General features: G+C 45.7%; 1 protein-coding gene across 1 annotated transcript in view; it reads left to right on the top strand.

Moving 5' to 3' along the window:
• The window catches only part of LOC124775038 (DNA polymerase alpha catalytic subunit), a 256,724-nt gene that overhangs the window by 161,042 nt on the left and 78,833 nt on the right, over positions 1-16,849 (top strand). The window contains exons 19-20 of the mRNA XM_047249816.1: positions 11,659-11,796; positions 16,689-16,797. Of these exons, the coding sequence (XP_047105772.1) occupies positions 11,659-11,796; positions 16,689-16,797 (247 nt within the window). The remainder of the gene's footprint in view (positions 1-11,658; positions 11,797-16,688; positions 16,798-16,849) is intronic.

A 16,849-nucleotide genomic window follows, 5' to 3' on the forward strand; every position in this document is an offset into this window, starting at 1 on the left:
ATTCATTCCAAAGTGTGGCAGTGCACCATCATGCTGAAACCATAGCTGTCACCAAAAACCAAGAGGGATATTTTCTATTGCTTCAGGCAAAGTATTGCAAAGAAATGTATGCTAGAGGGCCGCATTCAACTAGTCTGGCAGTAGGTAAAGGGCCCTAAAGCACTCCTCCCTACAGGTTTATCGAAAGCATACCTGAAAGCCACATTCATGGTTGATGTGGGTTGTTGGGGAGGGTGAAAATAACTTCACTAGTGAAGCTAGTGCGTAATGATATGCATGCAGTTTTTTATCTTGAAATACTTCAAAACCCAGTTTTTGAGATATGATGAATACTTTGCCAAGGTGATGGTGAACAGTTTCAAGAATTGCGACCTCTGTTTGTGGAGTAAGTCTAGTCCTTGGATGCCTCTGTCCGTTACTTGTGGATGAAGATTACCTGTTTCTCGACGGTGTTGTTCCAGCCAATGAAAAACATTCTTATCAGGATGGCACCTTTGAGAGAACCATACAGCATATGTACGAACCGCAGGAGCAGCTTGATTATCGGATACACCCCGCAAAAAATGCATATTGATGTATTCATCGCATGTGTACTCCATTGGGAAGCCGCCCATACATGAACGTAACAGGATCAGTTATGGTTGTGCAGTGCACGGTTGGTAGACACATGCATGCAATTTAATGGATCCTACTGGCATGTGACAAAATGATGTCCGGCATATAAACAATGAAAACCAGGAAACACGTCTAAAAAATAAAAAAGGAACCTGGTGGTTCGAAAAATAGCTCCATGGTGTGTGTGTGTTTCATGTCCCAGCAGTCTATTGAGTGAGCTATGACGGCTGGTATGATAGTGCAGGGTGCTTCTCTGTACATTCCAGTACACTACACGATGTGACAGTGTTGCCATCTCCCCGTTTTCATGCATGTGTTTTTAAAATGCACCCAATCTGATTTTGCTAGATAAACTTTTGTCTTGAAACTGGATGAGGACTTGCATGCTGACTTCCAAATGGGGCATTTTTTTTCCACCGTATGGGAACAGAGGTGTCTAGAATGAAAATATTGGACATTTACACAACAGATGTAAAAGTTAAATTTGATAATATCATTAATGTTTTCCAACAGTGTCAGCTATTTACAGGTGGATCTTTGCTTCTGAAGAAAAAAAATGAGCGTGTAGCTTTGAACCAGTGACAAGAAGTCTGTGAACTACCAAGTCATCCTTATTGTAAGAAGTATTAATATAAAAATAATTACACAGAACTATTTGAATGTGTGGTAAAATATAATATACAAAGCAATAGCTTATCTCACATTATAAAATTTAACCCCCAATCTACAGCAGAAGAAATTTTCCATAAATTGAACTGTTATTGAAACTTGACTTAAAACTTTATTGGTTTAATTGCAAATTGAAATACACACCCAACAGGTCACTGATTTTTCTCATTGTTTACATTATGGTAGTACATCCTTAGACGTAACACAATTACTGCTTTAGTCGGAGCACTTTTCACAAGTTTTTGAGAAATCAGGTTCAGAGGTTTACAAGCCTGCCGAATATTATACATGAGCATAAGCCACCAAGCAGTGCTGTTAGCACAGCCAGATAAGACAGCAGGTTAGAAGACTGCCTGCGCTATGTTCAAGTCACATCATTTCCTATTCATGACTGATGCTCTTGTGTGGTATTCAGAGTCTTATAAAACTTTTAACCTTGTTTTCTCAAATAATGATGCTGCAGTCACGCAAAAGATGGGTAATATTGGTTAACCCTTGCATATATGCCAGCAGAATGTTGTGCAGACATCACATTATTTTAGGTTTTTTTTTCACTGGGCTACACCGCTTGCATCAGTTAGTAGCAGAAGAAATAAAGCTTTGAATTTTGCCTAGTGTAACCACGTAGCATATTAGTTCATACTTGCATAGGCACTTCCTTACAATTCTGGTTTTAATAGAGCCTTGCAATATTTCATGTGTGGCGTACGTCGGCCCAACATAATGCCACCCCCAAAACAGCAGGGAACCTCCACCTTGCTGCACTCGCTGGACAGTGTGTCTAAGGCGTTCAGCCTGGATAGGTTGCCTCCAAACACGTCTCCGATGATTGTCTGGTTGAAGGCATATGCAACACTCATCGGTGAAGAGAATGTGATGCCAATCCTGAGTGGTCCACTCGGCATGTGATTAGGCCCATCTGTATCACGCTGCATAGTGTCGTGGTTGCAAAGATGGATCTCGCCATGGACTTCGGGAGTGAAGCTGCGCATCGTGCAGCCTATTGCACTAAGTTTGAGTCGTAATACGACGTCCTGTAGCTGCATGAAAAGCATTATTCAACATGGTGGAGTTGCTGTCAGGATTCCTCAGAGCCATAATCCATAGGTAGTGGCTATCCATTGCAGTTGTAGCCCTTGGGCGGCCTAAGCGAGGCATTTCATCAACAGTTCCTGTCTCTCTGTATCTGCTCCTTGTCCGAGCAGTATCACTTTAGTTCACTCAGAGACGCCTGGACACTTCCCTTGTTGAGAGCCCTTCCTGGCACAAAGTAACAATGCGGATGCGATCGAACTGTGGTATTGACCGTCTAGGCATGGTTGAGCTACAGACAACACGAGCCGTGTTCCTCCTTCCTGGTGGAATGACGAACTGTTTGCTGCCGGACCCCCTCCATCTAATAGGCACTGCTCATGCGTGATTGTTTACATCTTTGGGCGGGTTTAGTGAACAGTCAAAGGGACTGTGTCTGTGATATGATATCCACAGTCAACGTCTATCTCCAGTAGTTCTGGGAACTGGGATGATGCAACTATTTTTGATGTGTGTAAAAAGGGTGAAACTGTCCTCAGCCCAAAGGTTGGTTTGCATACCACAGTGATTCAGTAGACATGGTACTTTTGTAGGTGATGTGCTGTTGCCTTCCTCCAACCTTTGAACTAACTTGCAAAGCCAGTTGAAAGTGGCCCAGCAGTATAGTGTGAACTCCGAATCATGGTGCAGCTTGACATTTCTCACATTAACAGTACATCTGGTGTGATGAAAGGTGTAATAATGAAAAGAGAAAGGAAAACAAAGTGACTAAAAACAGTCTTTGAAAGACAGGTAATGGAAGCCGTGACGTCTGAATTTGTAACCGCACATTTACTCATTAAGCTACTGTGTAACCTAGTGGTATGCATATTATTTTGTGAAATTCTACTGTAACTGTGGTGCAATCCCTAAGATACCACAGTGGAATGTTGTGTATAGAGTCATTTTATTTTAACAAATTGTAGTAAAGAGCCATTGTTTTGATGGTTCAGTAGTGTGTCTGTGGCTAGAAAGATTTATTTATTTATTTTATTTTATTTTTTATTTTTTTTATAATTTCAGGAAATTTTATTAAAAGACCAAAATTAGAACACTTTGTTTTCAGAATATGAAATTAAATATGGAGCATGTACTGTCTGTTCTTCATCAACCAGTCAAAGCACAGTGGTAATGGCTTGTCCGTGGTTAGATGCAATTAGTAATGAATACTTTGTCACGGAAAGGTAGCTCAACAGTTCTGAATATGTAGGTTTTAAATTTACTTTTATAGGACCATAAGAGAATTTGCCATTGTTCTTTTTGTTTTGGCTGTCTGAGGACCACACTAATTTCCCATCAGTTTCACTTCTTCTGGTATTCATCCTTGTCCAGTATTCTTTCATTCTCATACTTTGCAACGTTTCTTTCTCTTCTGTCCAAAATGATAGTGTCCTCGGTCTAAACCTGCCCTGGAAATGTGTGAAAGCCTCAATTTTTTAAATGAAAATCATTGTGTTAGAAATCCTTGGTTTCTGTCTTCCCATTTCTTCCAACTCTCTTTGTACCTTTTGTATCCAGTGTACTTTGGTTCTCGTACAAGAAACTGTATCATTTGCTGTATCACACTCCCTGGTCCATGCTAAGGTTATGTTTGGGGAACATGCTTCGTCTTTTACTGATTATGTCCATCCTTTATTCAGGTCATGAACAGTTTTTATGCCTTGCATGTGTATGATTTTATTTTGTGTTGCAGTTGCATCTGGTTCAACTAACTGACCTATCTTGAATTTTAAAAATAATTTTGTTGTTGACCAATTGTGTGTTCTGTTATACATGGCCTGATATTTGGCTACAATTGGTCAGTGTTAATACATAATATTTCAGTTCATTCTTTTTTAGAAACTCGTACCTATAGTCCATTTTAAACTAGTTTCACCTTGTCAGTGGTAGCAAACTGGAGAGCTCCTGCCACCAATACACCAATGGGTGTCTGGCTCTGTTAGCGCCCACTGTGTTGCCATATCCACTGTGCTATCCTGCATAAAGCATTGTGCTAGCGAGTCCTCTTTGTGCTTGTGAGTCCTCAGAGGTCAGCTGTTGTAAGAAATTCGAGTTACTTTTAGCTTTGCATACTTTATAGTACATGGTGATAGTAGTTGAAAAATGGGCAGATCAAGGCTGCATACTCCTAGGACACTCAGTGTGACTATACAGTCAGTTGAGTCTGTTCCTTGAGCGAATATTTTGAGGCGGAGAGGAATCCAGGCAGGTTTCGTGTTCCTTTGGACAAAGTGGTGTAAAATGCAGCTGCTCTGCAAATCGGTGATCAGTAATAAGAATTATCAAGGAGAAATTCGCAGAACAGCGATTAGGCAAGTCATCTAAATTGGGGAGACCAAGTAACAAGAAGCGCTGCAACAGGACAGTTACAAATCATGACTCTTTCCAGGAAGATGTGATTGGTTGGGTAATATATGCATATTATTCGAGGAAGGAGAATCCAACACTTAAAAATCTACAAACCACTCTTGTAGAAGTGGACTTGCTCAGCGTAGTAAATCATCCTTGCTACAAGATGTGAAAAGTCATGATTCCACTATAAATCTATTTGAGGCCAAAAGTTATTAATGGCAAGCCAAGCTGTAGCTGTGTAGTGCAACAGTCTTCTGAGGGGATTGTTATGGACAAATTTGATAATACTGTTTGGCTTGATGAAACATGGCTCACTGTGGAACACTGCTTAGAAAAGGCTCGACAGATGATACCGCCACTGGTAATAATGGGATCTACAGTCAGCAGAAAGGAAGATAATAATTGTAGCACAAGGCAGATCTTCAAAAGGATTCATTCCTAATTGTCTGCTCTTATTCATTTTAAAGGAGATTTGCTACTACCACAAAGAGATGAGCTACAGTACTTAAATGAATTTATGTGTGATTGCAAGCTTTCTCAGCGTATTTCAGCTCTGAAATCTTCACGGGTTATCAGCCGAGTGGCGTCGTCTTCGAGTCACAACATTTCAATGGATTGCGTATCTGTCATCTTTAGGCGAAGTGTCAGGATGCCGTCTGTCATGCGCCTTTGTAGACTCTGGACTGTTATCAGATTCTGGCCGCCGACCAATCGCATGCCAACGGAATCGCACCGGGCACTTGGTGCCACTGGTGGTGGTGGGGGATGCGCGTGCTGCCGTCGATTCCTGGTGTCTGTTCATATCAGCACTGGCCGCAGTCCCCTTCAGACTGGGGCGTTCTTGCTAAATTTTCCTAATTGCGGGATCCCAAGCTGTACTGAGATGGTAACCACTGTCTCGATTAATTAAATTTTGGTGCAAACGAATCTCTACTGCTTCCTTTATCACCGAATCCCAAAATATGCTGGCGCTGCATAACTTCTTTGTTTCTTCAAATTCGAAGGTATGCTTTTCGTTGATGCTGTGTTCCACCACTGCGGACTTGTCAACCTGTACAAATCGCATGTTTCTTATATATCCTGTACGGTGCTGTGTAATGCAACGTTGCGTCAGTCCTATGTATTGCATTCCAAATTTACATCTAATTCTATAAGCACCCTGTGTCATTAGTCCTAGTGGGTCTTTGGTCGATCCAAGAGTATCCTTGATTTTCTTTGGTGCGTGAAAGATGGCCTTCACTTGGTGCTTCTTAAGGGTTCTGGCTATCTTCGCCATTGGTGGTCCCGCATACGGCAGGAATGCACAACCTATTGCGTCGTCCTCTTCTGGTCTCTCTCCTCCTCTCTTCTTATTGTTCCTCAAAGCTCTTCCTATTAATTTCTTGCTGTAGCTGTTGCTTCTGAAGGTTTCCTTTAGATGTTGTAATTCACTCAGTAAGCTCTTCTTGTCACAAATGGACTTCGCCATGTGTACCAAGGTGTTGAGTACAGAGCTGCATTGTGCTGGATGGTGACAGCTCCCAGCATTGACATATAGGTCTGTATGTGTTTCCTTCCTATATACTGAATGTCCCAGCGTGCTCCTGCATTTCTAGTAACCAGGATGTCAAGGAAGGGTAGGCTGCTGTTTTTCTCTATCTCCACAGTAAACTTGATGCTTTCATGTATACTGTTGAGGTGCTGCAGGAACTCAAGTAGTTTATCTTTACCATGTGGCCATACCACAAAGGTGTCATCCACATATCTGTAAAATGCTTTCGGTTTCAGTGGAGCCGTGTCCAATGCTCCCTCCTCAAAGTATTCCATGTACAAGTTAGCCATGCTTAGTGCTAAGGGGGAATCCGTAGCAACTGCATCTATTTGCTCATAGAATTTCCCACCATATTTGAAGTAGGTGGTGGTTAGTACATGCTGAAAGAGTTTGACTAAGTGTACCTCGAGCAGTGCTAGAGAATCTTCAAGTGGCACCCGTGTGATTAATGACGTCACATCAAAGCTGACTAATAGATCTTCTTCATCCAAGCGCACTTCTTGCAGTGCCTTGACGAATGCACCTAGTTTTTCACAAGGTGGGGACAGTTCCGTATGAGTGGTTTTGGTAGCTGTGCCAGATGTTTGGCAAGGCCGTATGTCAGCTCGTTTATCATGTTTAAAATTGCACGTAATGGAAGCTCTGTCTTGTGAATTTTTGGTAGGCCATACAGGCGTGGTGGTGCTGGTGCCCTCAGATACAGTCTTCTGATAGTGTTCTTTTCTAGTCCTGAGTTATTGAGCAACTCGATGGTCTTGTATGTCACTGATGCAGTCGCATCTTTTCCCACTTGTTTGTAAGCAGGATCTTGCAGGAGGTGTTGATTTTCTGCCAATAATCTTCTGACTTCATCAGCACCATTGCATTCCTGTTGTCCACTGCTAAGAAGACCACTATATCAGTCCCCTTCATACTGGAGCGTTCTTGCCGAATTTTCCTAATTGCAGGACCCCAAGCTGTACTGAGATGGTAACCACTATCTCAATTAATCAAGAAGAAGGCCACCGAAAAGCAGTGCAACAAGTTCCTTCGCCTTCCAGGTGTGCGACAACAAGAAGATAAACTTGTACTGACAAGGTGGTTATAAATGTGATGGAAAGAGAACTGGATGAGTGAACTGTTTCGGTGCTGTCAAAAGGCGTAAACTTCGCCCTGGTTCCAAAGACGTTGCCAAAACACGAAATCATCAGTGGTGTGGAACAGGCCATAACAGGACTCCCCTCAGAGGCGGCAGAAGAAGTAAGAAGAGACATTTGTAAAGTACTTGAGAGAAGGCAAAATTGCCGAAGAACAACATTTCGGCTGCAGAGCACAAGGCACTATGGGCACTGTGCTGTGTCTGTCGTCTATTTTCGACAAAGTTCTTGTTGGCCGAAAGCTTATACAGGGTGAAAAGTATTTAAACCGACAAACTCTGGGAGGTTGTAGGGGAAATCAAAACAAATATTTTTTCCTAATGTCATTTTTTTCCTATGAGGAGTATTTAAACCGATAGTGGATGATTTATCTGGTGGCAAATTAATTAAACTAACAAACACTTTTCCATTTTTTTATGACCAAGAGACAACACATTAACGCAACCCAATTTCAATTACAGTAGATTTTCAAAAATGCCTCCGGTGACACGCAAACAAAGGTTACACCGTCGGATCATGTTCTGTCTGACACGGGCAAAAACCCCAGGAGTATCCTGAACTGTTCCTGCTGCTGTTACTATCCGGGCAACCAGATCCTCTTCTGATGCAACAGTAGATGCGTAAACAAGGTTGCACATCTCTCCCCACACAAAAAAGTCCAGAGGTGACACATCTGGGGATCGAGCAGGCCATGGTACAGGACCACCTCTGCCAGTCCACGTTTGTGGGAACCGTTGGTCCAGGAATCGACGCACACAACGACTGAAATGTGCCGGTGCCCTGTCATGTTGGAACCACATGCGTTGTCTTGTAGGGAGTGGGACGTCTTCCAGCAATTCTGGCAATGCTCTGGCGAGAAAATTGTAATAGTGCCTGCCATTTAATGGCCTAGGTAGCAGATAAGGCCCAGTTAAACAGTCCCCAACAACACTGAGCCACACATTAACGAAGAACCGCAGTTGATGAGCGCTAGTGACTGTGGCATGTGGGTTATCCTCACTCCAAACATGCGAATTGTGCATGTTGAAGGCTCCATCACACCTGAACGTTGCTTCATCGGTAAACAATACAGAGGATGGAAATGTAGGATGCATTTCGCACTGTTCCAGGAACCACTGTGAAAACTGTGCTCTGGGTGGATAATCAACTGGTTCCCGATTGTGGACACACTGTAAGTGAAATAGACGTAACAATTGATCTTGAAGGACTGTTCTTACATTCTACATTCGTCTGATTCGTCCCTATGTTATGTGCAATTGGACGAGTGCTGATTGAAGGATCCTGCTCCATATGCTGCAAGACAGCTTCCTCAAATTGCAGCGTTCTTACTGTGTGACGGCGTCCCTGTCCAGGTAGTCTGCTAAATGACCCGGTCTCACGCAGACATTGGTACACAGCAGCAAAGGTCGTATGATGTGGGATACGGCGATTAGGATATTGTTGTTGATAAACCCGCTGTGCAGCTCATCTGTTGTGGTGTGCTACGTAGTACGCACCAGCCATATCAGTGTACTCACTCCAGGTGTATCGATCCATTAGTAAACAGAGACAGTGCACTACTACACTGGTGGACAGCAGTTGTCTACAACTGAAGAGTGTATGTAATACGCCCTCTGAGAACTGAAGAGCATAATATGGCCTCCACTGGTTTAAATAATCCTCATAGGAAAAATGACATAAGGGAAAAATATTTTTTTTGATGTCCCCTACAACCTCCCAGAGTTTGTCGGTTTAAATACTTTTCACCCTGTGTTGTGACAGTCTCTTTGTTGTGCCTATCTGCAACTCAGCATTTCTGCTATATGGTGAGTAGCGGCTTCCCTTGTCATAAGATAGGTAGTATCCTATGACAATAATATCAATAAGTCACTGTTGGAATCAGGCAACTCATATGAATACCTGGGTGTAGCACTTTGTAGGGATATGAAATGGAATGAGTACATAGGCTCCGTCTTAGGTAAAGCAGGTGGTAGACTTATGTTTATTGGTAGAATACTGAGAAAGTACAATCAGTCTACAAAGGGGATCACTTACAAATCACTCATGTGATCAGTTCTAGAATATTGCTTGAGTCTGTGAGACCCGTATTAAATACGACTAACAGGGGATGTTGAACATATACAGAGAAGGGCAGCATGAATGGTCACAGATTTGTTTGATCCATGGGAGAGTGTCACAGAGATACTGAAGGAACTGAAGTGGTACACTTGGAAATACACACAAACTATCTCGAGGAAGTCTATTAACTAAATTTCGAGAACTGGCTTTAAATGATGACTCTAGGAATATACTACAATCCACTATTGCTCAACAAGGAATCATGAAGATAAGATTAGAATAATTACAGCATGCACAGAGACATTCAAACAATCGTTCTTCCAGCACCCCATGTGTGTATGGAACAGGAAGAAACCATAATAACTGGTACAGTTTGATGTATCCTCTGCCATGCGCCTCATGGTGGTTTGCAGATTATTATTTGCTGATTAAAGAAATGTGATATACTGGTTGAAAGTAATTTGGGAAAAAAAACAGATTAATTAGACCTTGTGTTACAGTACGAATTAAAGTATACAATTTACTGTACAGATAAAATTGCAAAAAATATGGGCATACAATGCTCAGACTGTATCCTCCCCATTGCCAATTTAATCCAGCAGAAGGCAGTGGAAAAAGTGATGCCAGAAGAGTGTCAAAATGTAGTGAAAAGAGTGACACATGAAGTACACAATAGTGAACGTATATTACCATAAAGTGTTGAGGTATTGATTGTATCTGTGACTATGAGCTATGACATTGATAGGTACACTGACTCTGGTTCTGAATTAAGTTTTGTTTTCGCATTGTCATAGTACACTTTGATTTCTCTTTCCTGTTTTGATATTAAGAAATACTGTTGAGCCAGCTGGCATATCTCCTTACGGTAAGTTAGATTCCGTTTTAAATATATTTCATTTTGCGTAGACATCAAGATGTTTTTCACTGGATGTAATAGTTTTAGAAATATGAAGTGATAAGGAGGAAACTTTTCTGGCTGCCTAAACTTCACCCTTTCAGTAACAAGCATAAAACTTCTCCTTATAAAAATTGAGAACTATTATTGACACGTTTAGAGGCACTATAATGATCTATACTATTTGTGAATTTGAAACTGTTTTTCTTAATTTTTGTCAGAAATAGAAGCTTATTTTCTATGACCATGGAGAGCAATGTGCTGTAGTGGCTGCCAACGGGTGTAAGTGATGTGGTACTGTCACAGCTTTGGACCTTAAATGTTTGGTGCCAATTAGTTTAAACCAGACTAGAGATGTTAGGTACTTACAGTCTACCTTCCTTGTCTAACAAGGAAAATAAAAGGCAAAAAAATATAAGTATCATAAATTAAAGAATACCACAGAAATCTGAAAAAAAGTGTAATGGAAGGAAGAATTTAAAGGCAGCAGAGAAATCATTAGAACCTACATAGCAGAGATGAATTAAAGAAACAGTAACAATGGGTAACATTGTGACATTTGCATGGCCTCATAATGGTGACTTGGTTATGTCATCACTTTTATGGGGGAGGGGGGGGGGGGGGAGACACAGACATAGATTATGTTTGCCAAAGGAAGGAGAGCAGTGGTGGTTTAATCAGAGTCCATTGTTGGTTGAAGTGAGAGACTGTGTGCAATCATTATTACGCTCATCAGTCCAGTATGAGATAATGCTATGGTCACAGGTTCGAATCCTGCATCGAGCAGGGATGTGTGTGATGTCCTTAGGTTAGTTAGGTTTAAGTAGTTCTAGGTTCTAGGGGACTGATGACCTCAGATGTTAAGTCCCATAGTACTCAGAGCCATTTGAACCAAAGATGAATGCAAATTGTGAAAATATTTGTAACTGGTTAGATCAAGGTTTTTCTTTCACAGTAGGTTAGATTTGCAGCTTCAAATTTTTTCGTTTGATTTTCTTGAATTCAGATGAGAACACTGTTTGTTTCTAACTTCATCTAAAGTATAGTAATCCTAAAATTAACTCCCATAGACTGCATAAAATTGATGATGGTAATGATGATGATCATTATGAGACACTGTTTGTCCACTGGAACAAGTTTTGAATAAATTGTTTCAGCTGTACAGAGAAATACTTTTTTTTTGTTGCTTCTAGTGTTTGACTTACAACTATACTTATAATGTAGCTACAATCTGGTTAACATTTTCTTCTTAAAACATTGGTTAACTATACTTATAATGTAGCTACAATCCGATTAACATTCTCTTCTTAAAGCATTGGTTTCCAATACAGGATATGATGGCTGATGTACCTGACAGCAATCAGAATGCAGGAATACTTCCAACTGAAATCCGCAAACTCGTGGAGAGTAGGCGAGCTGTGAAGAAACTTATGAAAGCCAGTGATCTCTCACCAGATTTGAAGATGCAGGTAATTTTAGTGTTGTGAATATATTTGTTATTTTGAAGTCTTACAATGAAACACAAAAATAATTATTTTCTTAATAACTGTGATTATTGTAATTCACATGAAATGGAAACACCTTTTGTCATTTTAATGTGCTACATGCTAGCCGAAAAGTTTTACAATTGCAATAGAGTCCTTGGGACTGGTTGAACTAATTAGTTCTAATGTCAGTATTTGCAGCAGCAATTATTAATTTCTCCCTAAGCATCTGCATGTATGTATATAGTCATTGCAGGACTGATAAGTGGTGCTGAAATATTGCAGTGTAGTGTTGATCAAATTATTGTCTATCCAAACTGATTTAGGGAGTTCTGTATTTAACCAACTAACTGCAGTTTGCTGGATGATGTTACGTCATACTCCAGGGCCACTTGCTTCCACAGAGTTAAAACATATTTGAGGCACATTGTAAACATGGGCATGCATTTTACACCAAGTTGAACTGTAGGGTATGGCAAATAATGGTGCTGTTCCGAAACTAGTTGGAGCAGAATAAAGGACAATTTAATATCAGATTTTTGCAGTATAAAAATATTTCATACAACATATTGAATCTGTATTTAAAGTGTTTTCTGCTTCTCCTGAAGTACATTTGTAGTTGTACTGTACTTCACTTGTGAAAACTATGTATATCAAAACTATGTAAATCAAATACTAAGTGCCAGCAGGAAAACACACACACACACACACACACACACACACACACACACACACACACACTCTCAGGGGCTCATTCTTCTGGCGGAAAGGTTGAAGGAGAAGGAAAAGGACTGGAGTGGTTTAAGAAAAGAGTCCGAGTTTGGAAAAGTCACCCAGAACCTGGGTCAGGGAAGACTTACCAGATGGCATGAAAGGAAAGAGTGATGATTGTGGACTGCATCGGATGAGATGTGAGGATTTGAGAGCTTAAAGGTGGAAAACAGGGTAATATGCAAGACAGAGATTACTGATAAAACCTTGTGCACGAGTTAAAAAGAGTGGAAAGCTAAGTGCATTGTGTGCAACAGAGGTGGCAAGAGTATGGCAAAAAACACGTCAGGAAATAAAAGATGTAGAAAACTGAAACAGAGTCAAGAAAGGAGTCATTACTGTGAAGAAAGTTCCTAGCAATCAGTCATTCCTTCTCATCCCACCTGGTTCGTATCCCCTGACCTGGGTGACTGTTCCACACTCTAAGCCATTTTGTAAATCTCTCCAGTCCTTTTCCTTCACCCCTCTTCCTTTCCCTTCAGTCCTTTTGCTGAAAGGAGGAGCCATTGGATCAGAAATCTTGCATACGTAAAACATTTTTTTTATATGTGTGTTCTCCTGCTGCCGCTTGGTGAGTAGATTTTTTGTCTATCCAATTACATTATATCGTCAAAAATCCTCCCGCACCTCTCCCCACTCCCCCAGCACCCCCCCTCCCCCAGCACCCCCCCTCCCCCAGCACGACCCCCTCCCCCAGCATACCCCCCTCCCCAGCATACCCCCCTCCCCCAGCATGCCCCCCTCCCCCAGCTCTCCCCCCTCCCCCAGCTCTCCCCCCTCCCCCAGCTCCCCCCCTCCCCCAGCTCTCCCCCCTCCCCCAGCTCTCCCCCCTCCCCCAGCTCTCCCCCCTCCCCCAGCTCTCCCCCCTCCCCCAGCTCTCCCCCTCCCCCAGCTCTCCCCCCTCCCCCAGCTCTCCCCCCTCCCCCAGCTCTCCCCCCTCCCCAGCTCTCCCCCCTCCCCCAGCTTTCCCCCCTCCCCCAGCTCTCCCCCCTCCCCCAGCTCTCCCCCCTCCCCCAGCTCTCCCCCCTCCCCCAGCTCTCCTCCCTCCCCCAGCTCTCCTCCCTCCCCCAGCTCTCCCCCAGCTCTCCCCCCTCTCTCCCCCAGCTCTCCCCCCTCTCTCCCCCAGCTCTCCCCCCCTCCCCCTGCTCTCCCCCCCTCCCCCTGCTCTCCCCCCTCCCCCTGCTCTCCCCCCTCCCCCTGCTCTCCCCCCTCCCCCTGCTCTCCCCCCTCCCCCTGCTCTCCCCCCTCCCCCCCTGCTCTCCCCCCTCCCCCTGCTCTCCCCCCTCCCCCTGCTCTCCCCCCTTCCCCTGCTCTCCCTCCTTCCCCTGCTCTCCCCCCTTCCCCTGCTATCCCCCCTTCCCCTGCTATCCCCCCTTCCCCTGCTATCCCCCCTTCCCCTGCTATCCCCCCTTCCCCTGCTATCCCCCCTTCCCCTGCTATCCCCCCTTCCCCTGCTATCCCACCTTCCCCTGCTATCCCCCCTTCCCCTGCTATCCCCCCTTCCCCTGCTCTCCCCCCTTCCCCTGCTATCCCCCCTTCCCCTGCTATCCCCCCTTCCCCTGCTCTCCCCCCTTCCCCTGCTCTCCCCCCTTCCCCTGCTCTCCCCCCTTCCCCTGCTCTCCCCCCTTCCCCTGCTCTCCCCCCTTCCCCTGCTCTCCCCCCTTCCCCTGCTCTCGCCCCCTCCCCCTGCTCTCGCCCCTCCCCCTGCTCTCGCCCCTCCCCCTGCTCTCGCCCCTCCCCCTGCTCTCGCCCCTCCCCCTGCTCTCGCCCCTCCCCCTGCTCTCGCCCCTCCCCCTGCTCTCGCCCCTCCCCCTGCTCTCGCCCCTCCCCCTGCTCTCGCCCCTCCCCCTGCTCTCGCCCCTCCCCCTGCTCTCGCCCCTCCCCCTGCTCTCGCCCCTCCCCCCTGCTCTCGCCACTCCCCCCCTGCTCTCGCCACTCCCCCCTGCTCTCGCCACTCCCCCCTGCTCTCGCCACTCCCCCCCTGCTCCCGACCCTCCCCCCCCTGCTCCCGACCCTCCCCCCCCCCTGCTCCCGACCCTCCCCCCTGCTCCCGACCCTCCCCCCTGCTCCCGACCCTCCCCCCCTGCTCCCGTCCCTCCCCCCCTGCTCCCGTCCCTCCCCCCCCCCTCTCCCGTCCCTCCCCCCCTGCTCCCGACCCTCCCCCCCCCTGCTCCCGGCCCTCCCCCCTGCTCCCGGCCCTCCCCCCTGCTCCCGGCCCTCCCCCCCCTGCTCCCGGCCCTCCCCCCCCTTGCTCCCGGCCCTCCCCCCCTTGCTCCCGGCCCTCCCCCCCCCCCCTGCTCCCGGCCCTCCCCCCCCCCTGCTCCCGGCCCTCCCCCCCCCCCCCTGCTCCCGGCCCTCCCCCCCCCTGCTCCCGGCCCTCCCCCCCCCTGCTCCCGGCCCTCCCCCCCCTGCTCCCGGCCCTTCCCTCCCCTGCTCCCGGCCCTCCCCTCCCCTGCTCCCGGCCCTTCCCCCCCCTGCTCCCGACCCTTCCCCCCCCCCCCTGCTCCCGACCCTTCCCCCCCCCTGCTCCCGACCCTTCCCCCCCCCTGCTCCCGACCCTTCCCCCCCCTGCTCCCGACCCTTCCCCCCCCTGCTCCCGACCCTCCCCCCCCCCTGCTCCCGACCCTCCCCCTGCTCCCGACCCTCCCCCTGCTCCCGACCCTCCCCCTGCTCCCGACCCTCCCCCCCTGCTCCCGACCCCCCCCCCCCCTGCTCCCGACCCTCCCCCCCTGCTCCCGGCCCTCCCCCCTGCTCCCGGCCCTCCCCCCTGCTCCCGGCCCTCCCCCCTGCTCCCGGCCCCCCCCTCTCCCGACCCCCCCCCCCCCCGCTCCCGACGCTCCCCCCCCTGCTCCCGACCCTCCCCCTGCTCCCGACCCCCTCCCCCCCTGCTCTCGACCCCCCCCCCCCCCACCCTCGACCCTGACCCTTCTCTCGACCCTCCCCTCCTTCAGCTCTCCACCTCCCCTCCTTCAGCTCTCCCCCTGCTATCCCCCACCCCCTGATCTCCCCCTCTCCCCCCTTCTCTCTCCCCCCTCCCTCCCTGTCTTTCTGTTCTGGATTTGAAAAATGTCTCAGTGGCAGGATGATAATAAATGGGAAGAATAGGTCTCCTGGACAAAGGAAATGGAAAAAAAAACTGTTGTAACAGTGTTTTGAAGGACCTACCATGGTGTTTACCTAAAGAGAATTAAGATAATTAAATTAGGAATGTTGGATAAGGATTTGAAACTCTATGACACATCATTTAGCAAATTGTTTCATACCGATTTAGTTGTCTGACATGTCCGTGTGACAAATTCATCCTATCTTTGTTTCCTAATGTTTCTTTGTTCTCTTACTTTCCTTGGTTCTAACTGCTTCTGTGACCTTCGTTTTATTCTTGCTGTCACTTTATATATTTTTTCCCACACTTCTCTCTCTCTCTCTCTCTCTCTCTCTCTCTCTCTCTCTCTCTCTCCTGGACCTACTCTGTATTGCTGTGTATGGACATCTTTGTCCTATTTCTTTTGTTTTTCAATTTTTCTGGGCTTCTTTTGTTCCCCATGAAGCTTGTATCGTTCCGTTTTGTTGGTAGACATGCCTGCATATGTAGAAGAATAATGATGGTAATCATTATTATTAGATAATATATTTCTTTCTATTCCAGCAAATGTATTCTTTAACTTTTCTGATGATTTTTGACAGAAGTGCTAATGTACTCTTTAAGATGTGGAAGTGTCAGCCATATAAGAGTTCCTTCATTTAATGAACGTGGCCATGTTTATGGTGTGCATTTAGTAAGTTAAGAGAAGTGCAATTGATTTTTAAAATTAAGAACCATTTACTCATGTGTGCCTTTGTCTGTAAAATGAAGAGGTGTATTCCATACTGTTTTAAGACTGTGTGACCATTATTGAATTTGATTTTTGTTCCTTTGATTGTGAAGCTATGAGAGACATTTTTTCTATGTGTGCATTCAGTCATCCCCTATTCCTCTCTTCCTCAGCACTACTCCTGCCTTTTCTCAAGCATCTTCTTCACCAACAGGTTTTTATCTTTCTGTTTCTATTACATTGCACTGAGATAATGTGTAGAATTTGTTGACAGTATACTTTGTAACTTTGCAGTATAACATTCGTCAGATGGCTCTGAAGCTGACAGCAAACAGTATGTATGGTTGCCTGGGATTTTCACATTCACGATTCTATGCCAGACCAATAGCAGCGCTTGTAACAGGTAACATGGTGTACTGAAAACTATAAACAACTTTATTTATTGTATTGACAGG

This window comes from Schistocerca piceifrons, chromosome 2 (genome assembly GCF_021461385.2).
Source record: "Schistocerca piceifrons isolate TAMUIC-IGC-003096 chromosome 2, iqSchPice1.1, whole genome shotgun sequence".
Lineage (NCBI taxonomy): Eukaryota > Metazoa > Arthropoda > Insecta > Orthoptera > Acrididae > Schistocerca > Schistocerca piceifrons.